The 21,375-nt window shown below is 44.2% G+C and overlaps 3 protein-coding genes across 16 annotated transcripts in view; 2 read left to right on the forward strand and 1 right to left on the reverse strand.

Moving 5' to 3' along the window:
- Positions 1 to 665: 665 nt before the first annotated feature.
- Positions 666 to 12,736, forward strand: rnf175 (ring finger protein 175). Of its 3 annotated transcripts, XR_007381282.1 has the most exons (10): positions 666 to 748; positions 1,614 to 1,651; positions 1,950 to 2,091; positions 3,104 to 3,258; positions 3,528 to 3,635; positions 3,773 to 3,893; positions 4,047 to 4,180; positions 4,616 to 4,717; positions 5,003 to 5,317; positions 12,588 to 12,736. XR_007381282.1 is itself a non-coding variant. In XM_048971086.1 (9 exons), exons 1-9 carry the CDS (start codon positions 728 to 730, stop codon positions 5,121 to 5,123), a joined length of 942 nt encoding a protein of 313 aa, XP_048827043.1. In that variant the 5' UTR covers positions 666 to 727; the 3' UTR covers positions 5,124 to 5,354. The 3 variants fall into 3 exon arrangements, 2 of the variants coding, with proteins under 2 accessions (XP_048827043.1, XP_048827044.1); XM_048971086.1 differs by lacking the exon at positions 12,588 to 12,736 and having other exon boundaries at positions 5,003 to 5,354; XM_048971087.1 differs by lacking the exon at positions 12,588 to 12,736 and having other exon boundaries at positions 4,047 to 4,170; positions 5,003 to 5,354.
- A 3,469-nt stretch (positions 12,737 to 16,205) lies between these two features.
- Positions 16,206 to 20,868, forward strand: LOC125704930 (interleukin-15-like). 7 transcript variants are annotated; one of them, XR_007381285.1, is made up of 7 exons: positions 16,222 to 16,254; positions 16,497 to 16,642; positions 16,732 to 16,814; positions 17,079 to 17,166; positions 18,087 to 18,143; positions 18,280 to 18,390; positions 18,488 to 18,651. XR_007381285.1 is itself a non-coding variant. In XM_048971096.1 (6 exons), exons 1-6 carry the CDS (start codon positions 16,366 to 16,368, stop codon positions 19,055 to 19,057), a joined length of 465 nt encoding a protein of 154 aa, XP_048827053.1. In that variant the 5' UTR covers positions 16,261 to 16,365; the 3' UTR covers positions 19,058 to 20,868. The 7 variants fall into 7 exon arrangements, 3 of the variants coding, with proteins under 3 accessions (XP_048827053.1, XP_048827051.1, XP_048827052.1); XR_007381286.1 differs by lacking the exon at positions 16,497 to 16,642 and having other exon boundaries at positions 16,206 to 16,254; positions 16,705 to 16,814; XR_007381287.1 differs by lacking the exon at positions 16,497 to 16,642 and having other exon boundaries at positions 16,216 to 16,254.
- The window catches only part of LOC125704918 (type II inositol 3,4-bisphosphate 4-phosphatase-like), a 143,651-nt gene continuing 141,934 nt past the window's right edge, over positions 19,659 to 21,375 (reverse strand). For 5 of the 6 annotated variants that reach the window (XM_048971066.1, XM_048971068.1, XM_048971069.1 and 2 more), the window contains one exon: positions 20,868 to 21,067. In XM_048971066.1, coding sequence (XP_048827023.1) covers positions 20,890 to 21,067 — 178 coding nt within the window. In that variant the 3' untranslated portion in view covers positions 20,868 to 20,889. Of the gene's footprint in view, positions 20,127 to 20,867; positions 21,068 to 21,375 lie in introns of those variants that run through there. The other variant, XM_048971067.1, reaches the window with a different exon arrangement.

A 21,375-nucleotide genomic window follows, 5' to 3' on the forward strand; every position in this document is an offset into this window, starting at 1 on the left:
CCGTTCAGAGGGTGGTTGAGATTGTCCGTGATGGAGAGTGTGGTTTATCCCGCTTACACCACTGCTAGCCATCAAATAATAATAATAATAATAATAATAATAATAATAATAATAGTAGTTCATTTTTCAGAAAAAAAATATTTCAGTTAGCAAAAATATAGTCCATATAAAAGAAAAAAAACATCTGATCAGGCTACCCACTGGAAGCGGCAAGTTAGCATAACTGCTTATTTATGAATAAAATGTCACACAGGTTGTTATACTGACATGTTAAATAAAACATTAAATCGCAAAAAACGCAGACTTGATATTCGGCTCCCTGAAGTATCCGTGCACTTAATGGAAAATTAACACCCACGTGACATCTCTGGACCAATAAGAACACAGCATTTACCAAAAGCCGTGGTGTATTATAAGACATCATGTGTTCGCCAATATATATGGGCATTTATCAAGTAAAACTGTTCTAAATGGGTATTATTACCATGATTTTGTCAACGAAAAGAAGCAAATACATGAACAATTAGTTAATATTTAAAAGTTCTTATTAGTAACGTTATATAATATACACAACAATTAAATCAGTAGGCTAATAAGAGTATTCCAGCCCCGTTTACGGAGTGAAATCTCTGCGGGAAACTGTACCGCCCGTTACGCAAATAGCGCAGCGGTGCTCTGTGAATAGCGGCCGCAGCCGAAGGATGGCGGAGTGCCGCAGGGCGGAGGCATGGCTGCAGCTGTCGGGCAGGTAGGTACCCACGCCGAGGATGCCAATGCGACCTGAAAACGGAGCGCAGTGCAAATAGCCATTCTTCTGTCTGCACAACAGCTTTAAATTTCGCATTTTAATTGATTTTATCGTGCTTGCAGACCTGCAACACGCGCCTGTCAGTGTCTAAAAGATCTTCGTGACGTGCAAAACCTGATCGCATGCACTGATCTAAGGATGTATGCATGGTCTGAAGTCCAGAAGCTCCCGGTGCTGAACTCTTCAGGGTTTCCGTTTTCAGTGCCATGTTTGCCGATGCATGACGTTTCTTGAAGGCACTTGTGCATTAGACTTGCATTTCTGCGCTTTCTGTAACGCTGAGGTGTGATTGCCGGTCGCTGTTAGCAGTGCAGGTTACTGGACCTGCAAAGCCGGGGTCGAGTCTGCGAGGACTGGAGCGCCTTGTCCGAAGTACTATGCTATTGTTTTAAAAGCCTGCATTGATTATTTTGATCGGACGTTTGACATAAAAAAATGTGACCCACTTGGCTACTTATTTGCTGTCGATATTGCAATACGATATTGGTTTGGAGGTAACTTGTATATTCGTGGTTGTTAATTCTATGTAAATAATTATTTTAAGTGGAAGTTTAAATGTTCTCCTACAATCTACAATGTGTTCTGCTAAAACCAGTTTGTGCATGTTTGTAGGTGGGAGGAGCCGACCTAAAATGAAATAATATCAGTGTGCACTTAATGAGTTTAATCCCAGGGTAACCCTATAAAAAGTGGGCAGTTTAAAAATGACACATCATGGAGAGAAGTTCCAGTCAGAAAACCCGTGTGTGTCAACAATAATGGCTGTAATGTTAATAAATGTTTAACATTTGTATTTCTCTTCCAGAGTGATATTCTGAAAATGACCCATAGAGAAAATTGGAAGTAAGTGGCTTTTAAATCAATCGGAGTTCAAAGACTTTTAAAGATTCTTACCGTATCAGAGTAGCTATGAGTCAGCTGCTTCCTGAGTTGCTATGTGCTCCGTTACGGCGTGTTAGGTTTACTCATAGACACACTCAAAGACCCCTCAGACTGATCCCCCTGTTCATCACCGCCATCATCCTCCTGAGTAGTGTGGCGCCCCCTACAGACCCTCATTGCACATTGCACACCACGATTCTATTTTCCATCGTAAAGCTCTCGTCTCCTCCTTGGATTTAACCCGTCGCATCCTGCGCAGGATACAGCATGAGAAGCTGCACGTCACGCACCGTGGCCATGAGGCCATGCACGCCGAGATGGTCCTCATCCTCATCGCCGCCCTGCTGGTGGCGCAGGTCGTGCTGGTGCAGTGGAAGCAGAGGCACTGCCGGTCCTACAGCGTGAGTCCCGCCGTCTCGGCACAGACCCGACTGCGTGTCTTTGTGAGGATGCGGGGGGCTTTTCGCAGCTACTTATAGGCAGTCATTTTTTACCACTGACCACCCTCTTCCACTCACCTGCCTTTCTGTCATAGGCTGATAGGATCTGACTCCCACTTGGGTGCCTTACCTTCTCCGCTGTCCAGCTTGACATTGTTCTATTGTACATACACTTAAACTTCCCGCTTGTACCACGAAAAGACCATGGAATGGGCAGCTGAATTACTTTGTTGAAAATTAAATTAAACTACGATAGCTTACAAAATATTTTGTCACTGCTGTTCGGTTAAGGGAACTTTATAAAGTTGCATTAACAGTTAAAAAATCTAAAACTGTACCTGACCATTGTGTAGCTGTGCCTTCTGATGGAGAATCCTCAGTGTTTTTAAGTGACAGACTAATTCAACTCAATTTCAATTCAGTTTTATTTGTGCAGCACATTTTCACAGCATTACATCGTCTCAAAGTGCTTTACTGTACATTGTCCCTGCCCAAAGCCCCCAGTGAGCAGCCAGAGGCAACAGTGGCAAGGAAAATCCCCCTAGAAGGAGGAATCCTTGGGAGGAAGCAGATTAAGAGGGATAATCCTAATTTACACAGTACAAATTTTAAGGTTTGAGTCTTATTGCAGAGGGCAGGCAGGTGATAATCCCTAAAATCTCCTTCAGGTTTTCTCCCTGTGCATTCTGGGAAATGTCCTGTATCAGGGCCGCTCATTCCCGCTCCTGCAGATGTAACACCCTTCAGGGCGTAGCTTTAACGCACCTGACATCAGGTCCTCCCGTAACGCCTCAGTATTAGAGACAGCTATGCTGAAGCTAAGCTCTGCAGTGTGCTAGATGTCCAGGAGCATGGATGAGCAGTGATGTTCTGGAAGAAGTTGTAAGAAAGGCATGGATGTACGGATGGATGGATGGACGGATGGATGGATGGATTTGCTCTCCTTGCCTGGTGACGCCTGTTCCTGTGGCAGCTGGTGACCCTGCTTCAGATGTGGGTTGTCCCGCTGTACTTCACCATGAAGCTGTACTGGTGGCGGTTTCTCTCCACGTGGGGGATGTTCTCAGTCATAACCAGCTACGTCATCTTCAGAGCCACCCGGAAGCCCCTGTCAGGCAGGACGCCGCGGTACGTACCACGCTTCACCGTGGACCTTCGGTGGGGTGACGGCTGAAGAGGACATGTGGAGGAACCACATGAAATATGCAGCTTCACTCATGCTTGGGGTCCCATTCTGTTTTTGTATGGAGATCTTTCAGATGTGAGTGTGGCAGTAGGGAGCGCCGTCATCTCCACCTCCATGGTTGGGTGTTCAAATCCCACCTCTGCTGTGCTGGATAAGTGGGTGGACCAAACCGTTCCTGCTCCCCCTCCCATTTTTCGTTTGCTTTTCCCAGGATGGTGTATAAGTGGTTCCTTCTCATCTACAAGCTGAGCTATGCGGTGGGGGTCGTGGGTTACCTCGCCATCATGTTCACCATGTTCGGGTTTAACGTGTTCTTCAGGTACGCCTGCCTGCATGACGCTTCTTTCCCTCTCAGGTGTTTGCTTTCTGTCTTTCACACAGAGTATCCTTGACCTTGAGTGTCGCTTTTCATTTTTGCGCTCAGAGTGGACAATATCGCCTTTCTTTCTTTCACAGAATTAAAGCAGAAGACTCGATGGATGTTGGCGTCATTCTCTTGTTTTATGGCTTGTACTACGGGGTGATGGGTCGGGACTTCGCAGAGATATGCTCGGATTACATGGCTTCAACAATCGGGGTGAGCAGGGCTGTCCTTCGACTGCCCCGATTTCCGGTGTTTCAGATCCTAACCCCGGTCCCCTGATTTCTGTCGCCGTTAACGCCGTCGGTGTCGGGTGTGTCCTGCTTCCGGGGCCCAGTTCAGCTTGGGGCCCTTTGCGCTCTGTTTCAGTACTACAGCGGCGGGGGCGTGCCGTCCAGGAGCCTCTGCCAGGACATCTGCGCAGTGTGTGGCCAGAAGATTCTGGTGGATGTCAATGAAGAAGGGATCATCGAGGACACGTACCAGCTCTCGTGTAATCACAGGCATCCTTTGGCCAAAACATGTTCCTCTTTCCTGAAATGTGCTGAAATTATCAAAGCGAACCAGGTTCAGGTTAAAGACAGCTAGCACACACACTCATTCCTGGTACTAATACTATCTTTTCAAACGTTTATGTAAGTAATGTTCAAGACCACAATAAATGTCTGTCTGGTTAGGCCTTCCTATGAATTCCCCTGGAGTCACTAACCTATATTTTTTGGCACTTAGTTATACTTGTGAGTCTATGATGGAGCTGGAGAGAAAGATATAAATATTACCGATTGAAGTCTGTCCCTGAAGCGTGACAGACATCCACACTTTAACTCTGAGAGTCTGTTTAACTGGGACAGACCTGGATTTTAGGAAGAACTCAAGCCGGATGCTGTGCCCGTGTCATTTAATTTTCGTGTGTGTTTCTTAACTGCTACCATTAAAAGATTCCATGAATTCTGCATCCGGGGATGGTGCATCGTGGGTAAGAAGCAGACCTGTCCCTATTGCAACGAAAAGGTCGACCTTCAGAGAATGATGAATAATCCGTATCCTTTGAAGCTCCTCGTTAGTTCGTTCATTCATTCCCCAAAAATATCCGCACTTGGTTAAATGTTAAAGAATTACAATGATTTCTTACATTTTACTTTTAAACCATAATCCATTTTCCGATTTATTGTGCAATATGTGATCTATTCTGCTGTACTATGGGATGTACTTTTATAAGTCTGTTAAAATTGTGATATGCAGTCAAAACCTGAGTGAAGGTCATGTCCCGTGTGGATTTTGAAACCTTTAGAACGTGTGTAATAGTCCTTAATCTCCTCGAGCAGCTGGGAGCGGACACACGTTTTGTACGGTCAGCTTTTGGACTGGCTGCGCTACCTTGTTGCATGGCAACCTGTCATAATTGGAATCGTTCACGGCATCAACTTCACTTTAGGTCTGGAATAGCGCCTTTCTGCTTGCCCGTATGTTTTGGTTCCACATCTGCTCGTAGTTATTTTCTGCGCCGTCTGAATGGACTGAAACTGACCTATTAAGATGCCTCTTGTTGACACACTCGGATACATCGGACATTGTAACAAGTTGTTTGCACGTGGATATTTTCTAAGACGATGCAGAGGAACTTGAGAGCTAAATGAGATGTAAGTGTAATAAACTTTTGGTGCCGTATTTGAAAAAGGACTGAAAAAAACCTCTTTTTGCTTTTCCTTTTTTTAACAAAGTAATCTTTTTCGTATTATCCAGCAACACTCTGGAAGGATCTGGCGAGAAACATTACATGAAATACTCCCTAATGTTACCATTAGTAGGTTTGGAAAGTATTTCACACAAACAATACAAGACATTGTATGTTAAATCAGTGTTTAGGGTGTCTAACAGGGCAAGTTTTGTGTGACGGATACAGCTATGATTTTTAACAGTGATTTCAGAGCAGCTTTTGCTGTTGACACTACAGACACTGATGTGCTGGGGTCCGCAGGGCTGGTTCTCTTGGACTTTGTTGTTTATGAGGAACTAAGAACAGCTGAGCTGAAACAGAGTAATTCATGAGAGTACAGTTATGAATAGTGACTCCGCACAGATGCACTGCTGAGCTCATATTCACATTTTACATAAGCAATGTTCTTTCCACTTTCAGTTTGACTGCTTTCTTAATATTTCTGGCTGTTCTGGGAAAGACCGTGCAGCAACGCCAAGGGCGCCTATAGTGTCCTTTTTATATTACTATTTAAGGTAAATAATAATCATCAGTGATAATAACGTGATACCTGGCCATTACTGCCACATCAGAATGTTATCAGAAGAAGACTAAAAGAGTCATTTGATGTGTGTGTGTGTTGTATTACTTGTAAGCTCTTTTAACATGGCTGAATTCATCGACATTACATTCCACACTATTTAATGAAAAATGAATATCATGAGTAAATTACTCGACTCTCATCAAAATTCTGACCCTTTGACTTCAGGTACTGCTGCTGACTGGATCTTGTCTGTTTCTCCTTATGTAAGCTGATGTCACTTTCTGCTTGTAGTTTTCTAGATTCCAACCTGTTTACCACGTGTTGTCTACAGCGCCCCCTACCAAACCGCAGACCGCAGCCCCAAACCGCAGACCGCAGCCCCAGACCACAGGCTTTAGCTATAAATTCACTACTTCCTCCACGAAATACAATCATATATAATAGTTCATACAAATCACAACACAGATATTTGTTGAATAAGTAAGGTAATCGCACACCAGACAGACCACCGTGGATAGAAATCAAAGATCTAGAGGGCTTAAAAATCCAAAATTATTTACATTAAATCTTGTCATACAGCGGATCACAATGGTCATGTTCCTAAAAAAAGTAAATCACAAATTAGATAACTTATACATACAGTGGAAACCACTCCTAATGATCAGGTCTGCCTGGGTGAAATTAATCACTGTAAGTGGATGATCATTATAACTGGATTTTCCTTTTTCTTTCTGTCTTAGGCAGATTACCATCTAATTGATATTTATATATTTATTACATGAATATAAGGTAATAAAACAGACAGCGATTTACTTAATGTTATTGACTCTTACAAAATTACAAAGTACAACTGTTTAAAAGACTCAAATTACAGCACTATACAAATGATTGTTTATCATAAGCTTTCTTTTGACTGACTTTCTGTGCATGCAGCATTAGCCTCGGGTAGCTAACGGGTAGCAGACGAGCCAGTAGCAGACGGGTAACCACAAGGCAAAGTAGGGCGATCAAAGTACAGAAAAAAAAATACAGTTTTTATTTTTTCACGTGTTGTCATGTTTAAATAAACCCAAAATGAGCACTGTAAGCAGACTACTTCATTATTATAAACAAATTATTTAAACAGTATTTGTACAGGAATTATTTTGTCCCAAGCTTTTTGATCCATATAAATGGTTGATCACTATAAGCAGTTTCCGTTGTATTAACAGAATAAAATAGTGTTATTCAGACAGAAGCAACAAATTAAGACTGTTCTCTGCTACGGAACAACAAATGATGCAGGCTGATGCGTGGGGAGGAGAGTCTGTTTAATAACTCCTGCACATCACATCCAGCAAACACTCTGATTAATGACCTGTGCGACAGAGGATGTAATTTCTGAGGAATATCCCTAGGGACCAGAATATTCTATTAAAAACCCAATTTTAATCTAGTTTCCAATTCCTTGATGGTCATGCACAGAGTGGAACATTCTGCAATCTTTAACTTCAGCTGAATTCACTCAGTTCTTCAACAGGAAAGTGGCTGATTATATAGCGAGCGCCGTGCTTTTATTTCTAATTCAGTTATTGTTTAGGCGAGTTACTAGGAGATATGGATATTTGACTCCTTGGCGCAATGTTAATGGCGAATTAATGACTGAATGACGTCACTGGTATCGCCATTCAGCGATATTAACCTTCTTAAGAATGACCTGTTGAAAAAAAAAAGCATTCACAGTTCACGCAGTTAATGTGTGGATTATACACATTCTGCGTTTCGTATAGGCGAACACAACGCCCGTGCCATCTACCTTTGCTGGTGTTATGGCGCCCTCTACTGATGTGAGAGGATATACGATTTTACCAGGAAAAAAAAACGCCGCTGAAATCCAAAACCAGTGCGGAGCGAACGAGAGGCGAAACTTCTCATCTCATTTGTGCCTTTTCCAGTGGATTTTTCAGGTACTGTAGTAAATCTTGTCCATATTCAGTTTGTGGATAATCTATTATTTTCTTTCTCAGCTTCTAAAAGTTTGATTTATGGGGGCAGAACGTTTGTTTAGGGGGGCGTTGCCCCCTCTTGCCCCAGCGTAGATCCGGCCCCGGTTAATTTACTGATTTCCTGGCTGGCTAATTTCAGTCATTTTGGTAAGCTGAATTAATTGAAATTTTTACTTCATTTTACATCACTTCATTTAAATTTATTTTGTGGCCAGTGTTTAACGTAGGGGGCGGCATGGTGGTGCAGTGGTTAGCACTGTTGCCTCACACCTCTGGGAGGGTTCGAGTCTCCGCCTGGGTCACATGTGTGTGGAGTTTGCATGTTCTCCCCATGTCGTCGTGGGGTTTCCTCCGGGTACTCCGGTTTCCGCCCACAGTCCAAAAACATGCTGAGGCTAATTGGAGTTACTAAATTGCCCGTAGGTGTATAGCATAGGTATAGCATGTGAGAGCATGTGAGTATGAGAGTGAATGGTGTGTGAGTGTGCCCTGCGATGGGCTGGCCCCCCATCCTGGGTTGTTCCCTGCCTCGTGCCCATTGCTTGTGGGATAGGCTCCGGACCCCCCGCGACCCAGTAGGATAAGCAGTTTGGAAAATAGATGGATGGATGGATTTATGTAGTTGGCTCTTTCAAGCCAACATGAAGTTTGTTCTTGAATTTCCCCTTCTAGTTTATTTAATTAATTAATTTTAATTTAGCAGGGCCACAGACCAAGCAGACCAAGGGTATTAATCCAAACGCTTCTGTAGAAATGCTTCACACAGCTGCCTATACAAGTGGGTGAATCTAAATCAGATATTGCTGTCATGCAGAACAATATCAAAGAGTCCTGCAGACTGAAGAGGAGAGGATCTTAGCCCAAAACTAGGGGTGTCACAGAATGGGGCGGTTCGGGCAGGAGAACGAGGCACAAATGGTGGACGACCCACTTGCGGCTCAAAGGACAAACGGGGTTTATTAACTGAACTAAAAAACACACAAAAAAAACCCCTAACAAGATAAAGGACCACGAGGGGTCAAAAGTAAGCAGTTAAACAAGACTGATTACAAACAGGCAGGTAAGCAGAACATACATCTAACAGGATCATAACGATCGACGAACCGCTGGGGAACTGAACAGGAACTTAAATACTGAAACTAAAACCGTAGCCGTAGGTTAACAGAAAAGGTTTTAAATCCTCCTAAATTCCTCTGATCTTTAATGAAGCCAATCTGAGTTTTAGAGACATTACTTCCTGAAGTGGACCACAGTACCGTGGAACTTTCGAAGTATAACTTTAAATCTTTGGGGTTTCTTTGTCCCAGAAACAGGTACACATGCAATAAATTGTACTGTGGAAATTACTGTCAAAGAAATTCCATAGGAAGCTGAAATCTTACAGGAACTTTGAGGGCAATGAACAGATGTTAATGTCAGAGACAGGGGCTGGAGGAACTTTAACCTCCAGTGAAGCTTCAGAACATGGAAATGCCTTCATATTCAAAAGGAAACATTTGACAATGCAGCTGTGGTCCACCATGAAACGTCATGAGCCATTTCTGCACTGGGAGTTATTTACATTTAATACAGGACCGACATTCAGGGGCGCCGCTAAGGGGGGGAAAGTTGGGACAATTCTAAGGGCCCACGCCCTTTAGGGGCTCCCAGAGATCTGAATGGGTGTGGTAGGGGGGGCCAACCTCATATTTTGTCATAGGGCCCAAAATTGCTAGCGGCGCCCCTGCCGACATTAGGGTAAATATTTGGGTGGCGTGAAGCAGTGATGAACATTGACTTATAGATGTGGAAGAGCCAGTGTAATCAGTTGTTGTTATTCTAAATACCACAGTCGGAGAGCCATTTATAGCCCCGTGAAGTCCTCTGGTCGAAAGGATATAGCCTTGGGGAACGAGCCGACAAAGAATTACACTACACTTAGAAAATAAACCTTCCTCAGTCCACACAGCTTTATCTGAAGGGCACCAGGTACCACCCAGGAACAGACCACGCCCCATTGACGTGGGTAATGAATTCGGCCCATATGCACTTGCTGGATGTGGGTCAGAATAAGGTCCACATGGAGACTGTACCCATTAGAACTTTACCATCTGTACCCATTAGAACCAACATCTGGTGCCGAGGCCTGATTGTCTGAAACCTCCCAGTGAAGCCAAGACTAATAGGCCCATCAAAGACTCAAGACTCCCGATTCTCATTACCGTCGACTTACCAAATAAATTTCACTGGTCAGGCACTGGGATGTGACACTGCACCTGGGCTTTCCAGATGCCTGGCGAGGAATATGGTCGGTATGGGAGAATTTTCCAGTCGATCCAGCCTTGGTGATGACTTTCCTGTTTGCTTCACCGGGCGAGCGAGTTTCCATTACTGTTAAGTTCATGGACGTGTTTCTACACCCAATCAGTCCACTTGGGGCAGCGCAGAGCGCAGCAGAGGCTTCCAGATGTTTAGCCCTGTTGACACATGTGGTGGGAGGTATCTGTAGCCTTTTGCCGCGGTCTTCCTATGGCACGTGATGCTCTGGATTTTGCTTCTCATCGGCCAACTCAACGTCAACATAATCAATCACTCAGGCACGTAATCTGTGTTAAAGCCAGTTCTGGCACCGATAGGGAGACACCAGGACCAGCGCGGCTGAAAAAACGTAAAGGTGATGCTTCACGCTCGGTGAAGAGGTCAAAGTGTTCGCAGTAGGACAGCTAGACCTGAGTTTTAAAGTGCAAAGCCGGCGAGGCAGATCCAGATGGGTAATGGATGGGGGGAGACAGCAGGCCTCCGTTCCTCTCCTCCCTCGAGAGGAAGGGGCTTTTGTGTAAATGATAGCCCTTCATGGTTCACTCCTGGTAGCCCAATCCAACCAGTTCCCACAAACAGGGTAGCAGCCTCCATCCACTGGGTCACCCTCCCCCCTTGTGCCGAAGTCTGGTTTCACGCCCAGCTGGACTGCTCTGCCATAATGAGGCCTGCACTCTCTCTGGCAGCTGGACTGCTCTGCCATAATGTGGCCTGCAGTCTCTCTGGCAGCTGGACTGCTCTGCCATAATGTGGCCTGCACTCTCTCTGGCAGCTGGACTGCTCTGCCATAATGTGGCCTGCACTCTCTCTGGCAGCTGGACTGCTCTGCCATAATGTGGCCTGCACTCTCTCTGGCAGCTGGACTGCTCTGCCATAATGTGGCCTGCACTCTCTCTGGCAGCTGGACTGCTCTGCCATAATGTGGCCTGCACTGTCTCTGGCAGCTGGACTGCTCTGCCATAATGTGGCCTGCACTCTCTCTGGCAGCTGGACTGCTCTGCCATAATGTGGCCTGCACTCTTTCTGGCAGCTGGACTGCTCTGCCATAATGTGGCCTGCACTCTCTCTGGCAGCTGGACTGCTCTGCCATAATGTGGCCTGCACTCTCTCTGGCAGCTGGACTGCTCTGCCATAATGAGGCCTGCACTCTCTCTGGCAGCTGGACTGCTCTGCCATAATGTGGCCTGCACTCTCTCTGGCAGCTGGACTGCTCTGCCATAATGAGGCCTGCACTCTCTCTGGCAGCTGGACTGCTCTGCCATAATGAGGCCTGCACTCTCTCTGGCAGCTGGACTGCTCTGCCATAATGAGGCCTGCACTCTCTCTGGCAGCTGGACTGCTCTGCCATAATGAGGCCTGCACTCTCCCTGGCAGCTGGACTGCTCTGCCATAATGAGGCCTGCACTCTCTCTGGCAGCTGGACTGCTCTGCCATAATGAGGCCTGCACTCTCCCTGGCAGCTGGTCGCCGTGCTCCAGCCTCGGCCTCCAGGTCGGTAGGGTTAGCCTGACAGCTCCGCACCTCCAGGGTCGCGCTACACGCCCGTCTGAGCTGTTCTCAGACGTGGTTTTTAACCTCCTAGCTGTGCTATTATTGCGAAGGGAGAGGATTCCCTGTAACCTAGAGCAGCAACAGTGCCAGCCAGACCCCCCATGTAATGTAAGCTCATCATTACAGTCCTACTCTATTGCTTTGGCTCATTTCTCAAATGTCTATATTTACAAAACAATGATCGTAATTGCAACACCTTGATGTCACTCCTGCACAGCAGAACAACATTTCTCAATTTACAAATGTTTAAGTACATATATACATTTTTTTATGATCTATTTTTATGATTTTCAGTTGCTTAAGTGGGAAAAAGTTTCTTTAGCGAATTTCCCAAATGACAAACACCATCCCTAATCCCACCACTATGATTTCACTTGTGCACCAGATAATTTTCAATAGATTCAAACAAATTTCAATTCAGTTTCAATTCACAACATCTCACCTTTCACAACAGTCACCCTAAGGCCCTTTGCATGGGTGTGTTGTGATACATTCCAGCATCATTCATACAGAACAATTCAAAGACAGGGAATAGGGAAGATAAAGAAATGAAAGAAAAACATTCCAAATGTTTTAATTCATACACACAAATGGTCTTGTACTATGGAAGAAAAGATTTAACTGCACAGCCCTTTCGCCTTCAGTCCAAGCAGGGAAGACATCCCAAACTCAGGGTTGGTGAGGTAGTGAGATGATGCAAGTTAACAGCAGACAGATCAGTAACGGCAGAGGAGCCAACTGACCCGATTGCTGCGACTGACCTGCCTGTAGTTCCGCTAGCAGCTTTAGTGCCTGTCTCCATGACTGCTGTAAATGCAATGCCTGCCTTCCCACAGGCTGGTGCTCCAGCACCACACACCTTCCCTCCAGAGCCCGTCCTACCAGATGTTGTGCTTCCAGAGTCCATCTCACCAGACCATATGCCTCTAGAATTCAACCTAGGCCCCAAGGAACTCCTGTCCATATCTCCAGTCTCTGGCCCAGAAGAGACCACTTGTCCGGTACCTGTTCCGCCAGCCGCCTCACCAGTGCCTGTTCCGCCAGCCGGCTCACCAGTGCCTGTTCCGCCAGCTGCTTCTCCAGTAACTGTTCTGCCAGCCCTTTCTCCAGTGCCTGTTGCGCCAGCCACTTCCATGATGCCACTTCTGCAGTGCCCGCTCCCAGAGGAGGCTGCTTCGCCTGAGTCTCCAGTCCCCTGCTTCCCAGACCACCATGACACCTCAATCTGCTGCTTACTTCCTGCCGGCGCCTAATCCCTCGCCTGCTGTCTTGCTGGTGCCCATCAATCCTGATGTCAGGTTGGTGCTCCCCTCTCATTCAGCACTTGTCCGGCCTGTGGCTGCCTCTTCTGGAGCCTGCTTCCCCTGCAGCATCTTGACTGGCATCTAACTCCGCTGAAAGGCTGACGGTGGATCCATCCATCCATCCATCCATCCATCCATTTTCTGTGGGTCCAGAGCCTATGCTGGAGCCTATGGGTGCAAGGCAGGGAAAAACACAGGATGGGGCTCCAACCCATCACAGCGGATGGTGGATCATTTAGGCAAATTATCAAATTAAACCAGTCTAGCTGATTTCCTTATTGCATTAGTTATCGATGACTCAGTTCAGAACACTAACTTATGCTGTTTTCTCCCGATTGCCTGTATCTCCTGCTGTGTGCTTGTCCCAACCTATCCCTCAGTGTGAGTGTCTAGGCCCCTCAGCGCCTGCACGTGCACCTCACCCTGCACCTCTCGGACAGATCTTTTGGATCTTTTGGCTTTGGTTTTGCCTTTCTACCATGATATCTGTTGAGAATCCTGCTTATCATGTGCCATACTTGGATCAAACCAGCACCAGCCCCTCTCTGATAAACAGAAGCTTGAAATTCAATTTGTTTTTTTCCCTGTTACTAGTTTGTTTTTAACTGACATGTTTATTACATTGTGGAAATTATAGTTATGCAATTCCTTTGGACATGGAGCCTTGGATACGATCTGTGTATGTGGCGTCACCATAGCAGTGACAAGGACATTCCAGGCAGTGACTAATGCAGCTGACTTTGCCGCCCTGGGACAACACCCAGCAAAGACGCTTTAGCAAAAGCTTCGTCGTGAGTTAGAGAATTCTACAAAAATGGCCGAATACTTTATAAAAAATAAAGGTAAATAAACAAAACAAGATAATAAAACACTTCACCCCCAAAACACAGGAGGGACCCCTCCCCTCCCACCAGCACAGCACGGAAATCTCGACACCTGCACTAAAAAAGGAGAATATAAAGTTAGCAGGTATTCGGCAGCGGGAGGCAGGCTGGCCAGTACATGTACACACACACACACACACACACACACACACACACATACACACACACACGCACGCATGCACACACACACACACACACACACTAAGGTCGTCCACCACCAGACGACCTACCTCCCTATGGGACCACGATACACAAAAAGCACATAAAAAAAGCTCACTGGGAATTCAAGTCCCACCCCACTATGTGAGCCAGTGATCTTCAAGGTACCACCTGATATTCCCCCGGAGCAAACCTGATCAATAAGCCACCATCCCCAACAGAAAGACGGCAACTAGACACACGCTAGTCACACTCCTAACCGAGCGAAAAGACCAGAGGCCGCAATTTGGAAATCCAAATGGAGGCGACGCAAATCCATCAGCAGCAAATGTGCTATGAAACTGAGCTGGCCAACCTGCGGAATACCAGCCACAGATAGATGGACGACACATTTCAGTACACTGGCAATCTAAAATACAAATTAGTGCCTGCCTAAATATTACATCAACAGCTTTGTACAATAGGACAGGGCGTCAAACATTAAAGATCAAATACCTTCAATCACGGTGATCCAGGGGACCGGGGTTAGGTACAGGAAAATACATGAAGACACACATCCTATCCACATGCACCCAACCACACCCGCCAATTACCCTCCAATCACCACCGCAAATGATTGATGCCCCTCCCACAGTGCACGGGCAGATGATTTAGCTAGGCTGCCCATTCTGTAATCCTGCTCAGTCTTTCCACATTTACATTAATGTCTTTTTAATAGTTTGAGAAAGTGACAGTTGAACATTGTAGCGCATTTTGTTGTATATCCCCTGAGCGTAATTAAGTGCATTGGCACTAGGTGGCACTGTTAACCTAGAGGTATTATGGTAAGGACATGGAGTAGCAGACGAGACCATGTTTTGGAGGTAGCGTTTGAGCGAAGTACCGCAATTACATTCATAAAATAAAAGATTTCATTTGATGAGATGAGAACCCTTTATTGCTGTTGCAATACACCATGTCACTAGTCACAAGTACCAGCGAAAAAACTGGCCATCAACCCGACCATACATATACACAAACATCACAGTAGGGGGTAGACCGGTCGGGAGACAGGGGGTGAGAGAAGATAAGAAACAGAATAACATGAGGAGAGAGGAGGAGAATAAAAAAACAGCCCCCAGGCTGTACTCCAGTGGGGAGGACATTGTGGGAACCAAAAAAAAAACACCTCAGCAACATAAGCACATGATGGCACTACACCTTACAACATAAAATGACACAACTTGCAACAGGTGAGGGAAATGGGGAGGTGAAGGTAGTCCAGCACAGACAAACAGCCATGCGGTCCTGCAGCCACGAGGGCGCTGGTCACAATCAATAACAATCAATATCAATAATAAAATGCTATTTCTATCAAAGAAACTGATTAGGATACCACATACAAATTTGTTTGTGACAGGGCCTGATATTTTAGGAGTGAAATGCCTTTAAAATGTACTTCATTCAAACATAAAAACATACTTGGATGACATGAAATGCGCTTCTCATAAAAACATATCCGGAAATTGACACGATGTTCCGCTTCGAGAAAATTATCATTTTTTTCCCCCAGTGGAAATGTAGGCTTCTGGTAGAATGTTCCCAAGGTTTAACTGAGGGGAAAGTGGGCAGCTGGAAAATTAATCATAAGATGGGTTTTCCAGTTGGCAACATCGGCTTCGACGCGTATTATTGTAACTTCATCATGAAACTTGTTTCAGATCCTGAGCCTGTCCTCACGCGCATCTCTCACTCCATATCGGTGTGGCAGTATATAGCGTGTGCCATGCATTTCTCGGCCAGCCCCATTTGCTGGATCCTTCCAGACTGACTGATGAGAGCGAGGACAATATACACATTTACGTTACTACTTAAATTATGAGGTACTTAAAGGCATTTAAAAATTTTAACAAGAATATATTTCGACACAACAGCCTAAACAACAACTAATGCTCTTTAAATCTTGTAACTTTAACCCTAATCCCAATCCTAACCCTAACCCTAACCCTAACCCTAACCCCTTGATCGGCCTGCGGTACCATTAACGTCATTGTACCCATATATGGTAACTGCGTGACATCTCGCTCCGCCCACATCTCGCCCCGCCTCATCCCGCATACTGCAGCAAGGTGTGTTTGGGGTAATCCTGGGCGGGTGTCTAGTTCGAAGCGTCAACTGTAAGTTCTGTGTAGGTGGTTGTACCATGAAACTGGCATTTAGGTTGCCGTAGGAGCGGGTATGGAGTGATGCAGTGAGCATCAATGTCTGGTTGAATCTAACCGCGAAATATGTCCGCTTTTCTAACGAGTGCATTGCTGATACACTGCTTTTTTATCTTAATGAAGCTCTGTACTTTGCGGGATTGCTCAGTAAAGGTAAAATGCACAATTTTCCTCTTTGTTTAACATGGACCGTGTAGACGGGCACCGGCATGCTGATTTGTCGCCTTGTAGGAGGCTTCGGACGCACTCGCGTTTCCAAATAAGCTTCGGTGCCAAAGCGTAAAACGTTTTCTAATAGCGTTAAGTTGCACAGTGCGACTGTTCAGAAAGTCCAGAAATAAAGGTGAATATCAGCAACTTCAGACTGTTTAAATCCCCCACTAGTGCTGGCTTCTATTTTTACAGGGTGCGCGTATTGCAATTTATTTCCAGAAAAGTGTGAGACACGGCGGTTTCTTCTTACCCCATTGCCAGTGCTTTAAAGGAGATGTTTGGATCAAATACTGTATCCTAAGGTAATTTCTTTCAAACATTGTATTGAAAACATAATGAATCTGCATGGGCATGGTTTAACTTGAAGAACTGACAATATCTGTTTATTGTTTAAATCAAAATATTTTTTATTTATAATTTCTATTCTCCGATTATAATGTTTCCATTTCTTTGTCAAAGCAAAATTCGCCAGAACTATTCGAGTAAAAGAGTGGTGAAGGCGGGGGTTTGACTAAACTGGCGGTTCTGCTGAACCTCTGCTGCCTAATCTGTTTCTTCTCCTTCAGCTGTCTGTGTGAATGTCTGGGAAACACCGAGGCACCTGATTTTAAAGAAATAAACAAACGTCTGAACAAGCAACGAGATGCGTTTCAAGTAAGATTATAAAGTATTCAAGTCGTCATCCGATTCCTCACATTCAGTATTTTCCAATATATATATATATATATATATATATATATATATATATATATATATATATATATATTTTTTTTACTTTCGGTTTTATACAGAAAAACGAATGATGTACGGATTCAGATTGTAATGTTTATTGAAATGAGTTGCTCCCAATCACCTTTAGTTTCACGTTCAGAAACACGGGCATTTGTTATACTTTTAAGAATATTAAGAGCAAATGGTAACGCTGCTTGCGGGGTCACAAACAACGTAGTATCGTGCTCGCAGTTGTTTATTAATTAACTACGATCTCACTAGTTATATTCTGATCTCACGTTCGTGGATCATTAGTGGATCTATTACCGCAAGTTATTACTGAATTGGTTACTACTGTATATCTGTTAATTCTGTCAACCTTTATGAACTATTGAAGGAAAAAATAATGAATGACTTGATATAATGATCTCGTGTTTGTTCATCATTAATGAATCATGACGCATCTTTTATCTCAAGCAATTACAGTATTTTTTTTTACTATATCTGTTAATTCTGTAAAGGTCTGTGAACTACTGAAGGAACAAGTAATAAATAACACAAGTGAAATCTTTGCTCATCATTATCTGTAATGCAACTTTTATCTCAAATTGCTATATATGTTCATTTGTACTTCAGTAGTCACTGAGTTACTGCTTTGTACCCCCGTCAAGTAAAGTGTCACCGAGCAAATTAATGATCAGCATGATATGTATCATGTACCTTCTATGGGAGGCAGTTACAGGACAGCAGGCTTTCACCGCGATTCATTACAGGAAGTTGTCAATAATAGTTCCTGATTAGTCTGTCCCACATCGTCTACATCAAAATGCTTTAAAAATCCTTTAACTTGCTTTTCTTTGCAGGAGACTAGGATATTTGTCCCCAATGGGATGTATTACGCTCCAGACAGTAACTATAACGTAAGCATTTTCCATTCCACCATCCGTATATCAGTTTCTCTTCACCAGTTTATTTCTGTGACCTACTGAAATAAGGGGGGTTGTTCACTGGTAGTGTTCCTATTTCCAGTGTTGATCTATGCTGCTGTTTTTGCAGTGCACCTGGCACGAGATGCTCTGTTATGTTCTGGAACTGGAAGTAATTATGAACGAGGCCAATGTTTCGATAGATACTTTCTGGGAGGACCTCAAAAACCATTCATCCGAGGTAAGAACTAAAGACCAAAGAGCCAAACAGAATATCAACAACAAGCATGAACATAGTGAATGTCAATTGTGAGGTTTTTCTGCCTGGATTTTTCCAGAAGGCGACGAACAGTGGCTGTCCACAATGTGAAGAATATCAAGAAACAAACACTGAAATGTTTTTACATAAATTTGACAGATTTCTGCAGATTATTCAGAGCCAGTCATAAGAATACTGTATAATATGTCTTTGTTTCAGTCAAGTAAAAGTTAATGTTCTGTAGTCGTGTTGTGCGTTTCACACAGTGAACCTTGTCAGTTTTACAGCTGAGCCGGTCTAATCGCTACCTAGTTTGGGAGCCTCCTGCACTTAAACTGCCTTTTGGAATGGATGCAAGAAGAAGTAGCTGCACTGTGATGCATGAACTGCTTTGTCTCTTGTCATTACTGATCAACCAGTTAGAGGACATGCAGTGTAGGGGCAAGCATCACCATCTCCAGGGCAAAACAGGGTGTTGAGGTGTGCTGGGGGGGGCGGGCATTGGTGGTAAAGCTTTCTCTCGGGGGCTTGACCCAGGTGGGCTTTAGCTGGCTCTGGGTGAGGCCCCCTGTCTCTGGCCAATATCTGCCCCAAAGCCAACACTCATACTATAATGATCTATGTTTCCGGCTCACAGACCTCCAAGTAGCCAAACATCTGCGCCAGGCGGAGGTCACCACCCTCAAGGCTGTGTGTTTGAAGTGATGTGGAAACCCAGCCTTTTGCATTCTTAGGTTCTGTTTTATGTTCTGCCACAATGCAGGTTCACCGCAAAATGTACGGGAAGTCAGAGCCGTGTGAATTTAGTGTGGAATGGTGGACATTCCCAGACATGACATACACGCAAGTCTGCGGTTTGCTGCTGAACCTTATACAGTACATGATAAGAGAATCAGTCATGTTCAGGAATAGGTAGCGCTTTTCTTCTCCCTGACTACATATGTATACAAACACTGGTAGGTACCCAAGATCAACCTCATTTTAAGTGACTTGGTCCCGAAGAACCGGAGTTGATAGTCTAAACCAGGGGTGGCCGGTCTTACCCACAAAGGGCCGGTGTGTTTGGAGGTTTTCTGGGCAACCTTTAGGTCAGCTGTTCAAACCCAGGTGTGAGGACTCTTCAGTCAGTCAGTCCTCTGATTAGTGATCTACTTAGGGAGTTTCAGCGAAAACCCGCACACACAGCGTCCCCTTCTGTCCACCCCTGGTCTAGAGAGAGAATCATGCAAAAACTGACGTACAAGGCAGAATAAACAGCATTGCCGATGTTTACTTCAAGTTTCTCCAAGTATTAAATGTACACAATAAACAGCACATTATGTACACAACAGTATAGTTATACAGAAGACGTGTAGCAACACCTACAATACATATAATACTCAGTCTAACAAGTAATTCAATACTACAATATTAAAAAAGGGCGCTTGTCTTGATATATTTAATGAAGGGATGCTTCAGATTTGGCGTTCAGCATTTGTCAGAGGAGTGTGAATATATGAAACATGAAGATATGAAATGAAGAAGAAAATACGGCCTCTTGTGCAATTGCAACGGTCCCTTTGTTCTCAGTGGGTGTGTCTGCATGTCAGGTTTCAGCTTTTCCATATGTCCCATCTGGAGGTCTGTAGCACTTGGGGAAAGCCATCAGCTGAAGGCCGTTGAACGCATACTTCCTGCACTTAATGTTCTTTTGCACGTTCTCAATTCGACATCCTTCTCTGGTGGGAAAAACACGACTGCAATGAATTCACAAGAGTTCTGGCCGTTTTGGTGAACATCATCTATATGTAAACAAGTGTGGAATTTGAAAGTATAAATCCAGACCACGATTTTGTTTCAACCAACCAGCTGAGTTCTCTGTGACTGTGACTCTTTATACTCAACTGGTTGGTTGAAAGAAAATCGTGGTCTGGATTTATACTTTCTGAACCTGAACTTTCCACCTCTGTATGTAAATAAGTTTTATGCAAAGTTTCGATCTCTCATTCCACCATAAAGCAATTGACAGCTGAATAAGCCCAGGAAAAAAAATGCTTTTGTATTTCATGATATTGGGAAGTAAACTTTGGAAAGATGTGCAGGAAAGCATGCAGTCACTTGTGGCTATACTGCAGGATCTCCATAGAGAAAAGAAGATGATAAGCAGGAAAGGGGATTTGTATTTCTCTATATTATGCAGAATTATGCTTTTGGTTTAGTAACAAAATGTGATTAAGTGTTAAGGTTAAGCTATTACTGGTTAAACAACATTTACGAAGGCCAAAACCTTATTGCAAAAGAAGGTGATTATGTCTTTTAAAGTGGATTTTGCAAAGTGCAAGACTTTGGTCATAGAGGACTTTAATGGGAATTTAGTTGTATACACACACACGCATACATACATATATATATGTATATATATGTATATGTATATGTTTATGTATATAAAGACCATGGCATTCAATAAACCACACGGTAACTACTTATTGCATGATTTGCAGTTTATTGATATTTTGCAAGCAGAAAGACAAGACTTAATATGAGCCACACAACCAGCAAGTGTGAGCTGACAAGGAGAAGGGCTACAGGGTAGAAATGGCGGGAGGCGGGTTTGGGCTCCGCTACGGGGCCCGTTTCTGGGTCAGGCCAGTGAGCACTTTCTGCCCGGGACAGCCGACTGCTGAACGAGCCAAGAAGAGAGAGAGAGGAGCTGGGTTAGTGAAGAGGACAGACATCGATCAGCAGAGCGTTAGGCGATAGGCTCGGGCAGACAATCCATACGATCCATAAATGTCTTTTTATTCCTTATTGATTTATTTCCCAGTTATATGGACATAATCAAAAAATTGGTCTCAAAATCTACTTTCAAACCGCATTATCATATTAAAAAAAATATTAAAAACCCCCTTTTCCCCCCACTGCCCTCCACCAAAAAGACGAGATTAATCGATATTCTAGATATTTTTTGCAGCAGTGATCAATAATACA

This window comes from Brienomyrus brachyistius, chromosome 12 (genome assembly GCF_023856365.1).
Source record: "Brienomyrus brachyistius isolate T26 chromosome 12, BBRACH_0.4, whole genome shotgun sequence".
In the NCBI taxonomy this organism is placed as follows: Eukaryota; Metazoa; Chordata; class Actinopteri; order Osteoglossiformes; family Mormyridae; genus Brienomyrus; species Brienomyrus brachyistius.

Bases quoted from the DNA above. Each gene is read 5' to 3' on its own strand.
- rnf175 (XM_048971086.1), top strand. From the start codon at position 728: ATGGCTGCAGCTGTCGGGCAG. The intron at 4,181-4,615 runs GCATCCTTTGGC...TACCATTAAAAG, and splicing joins CAGCTCTCGTGTAATCACAG to ATTCCATGAATTCTGCATCC. The intron at 4,718-5,002 runs GTATCCTTTGAA...CTCCTCGAGCAG, and splicing joins CAGAGAATGATGAATAATCC to CTGGGAGCGGACACACGTTT.
- LOC125704930 (XM_048971094.1), top strand. From the start codon at position 16,366: ATGTCCGCTTTTCTAACGAGTGCATTGCTGATACACTGCTTTTTTATC. The intron at 16,815-17,078 runs GTAATTTCTTTC...CTTCTCCTTCAG, and splicing joins ATCAAATACTGTATCCTAAG to CTGTCTGTGTGAATGTCTGG. The intron at 18,391-18,487 runs GTAAGAACTAAA...GGATTTTTCCAG, and splicing joins TCAAAAACCATTCATCCGAG to AAGGCGACGAACAGTGGCTG.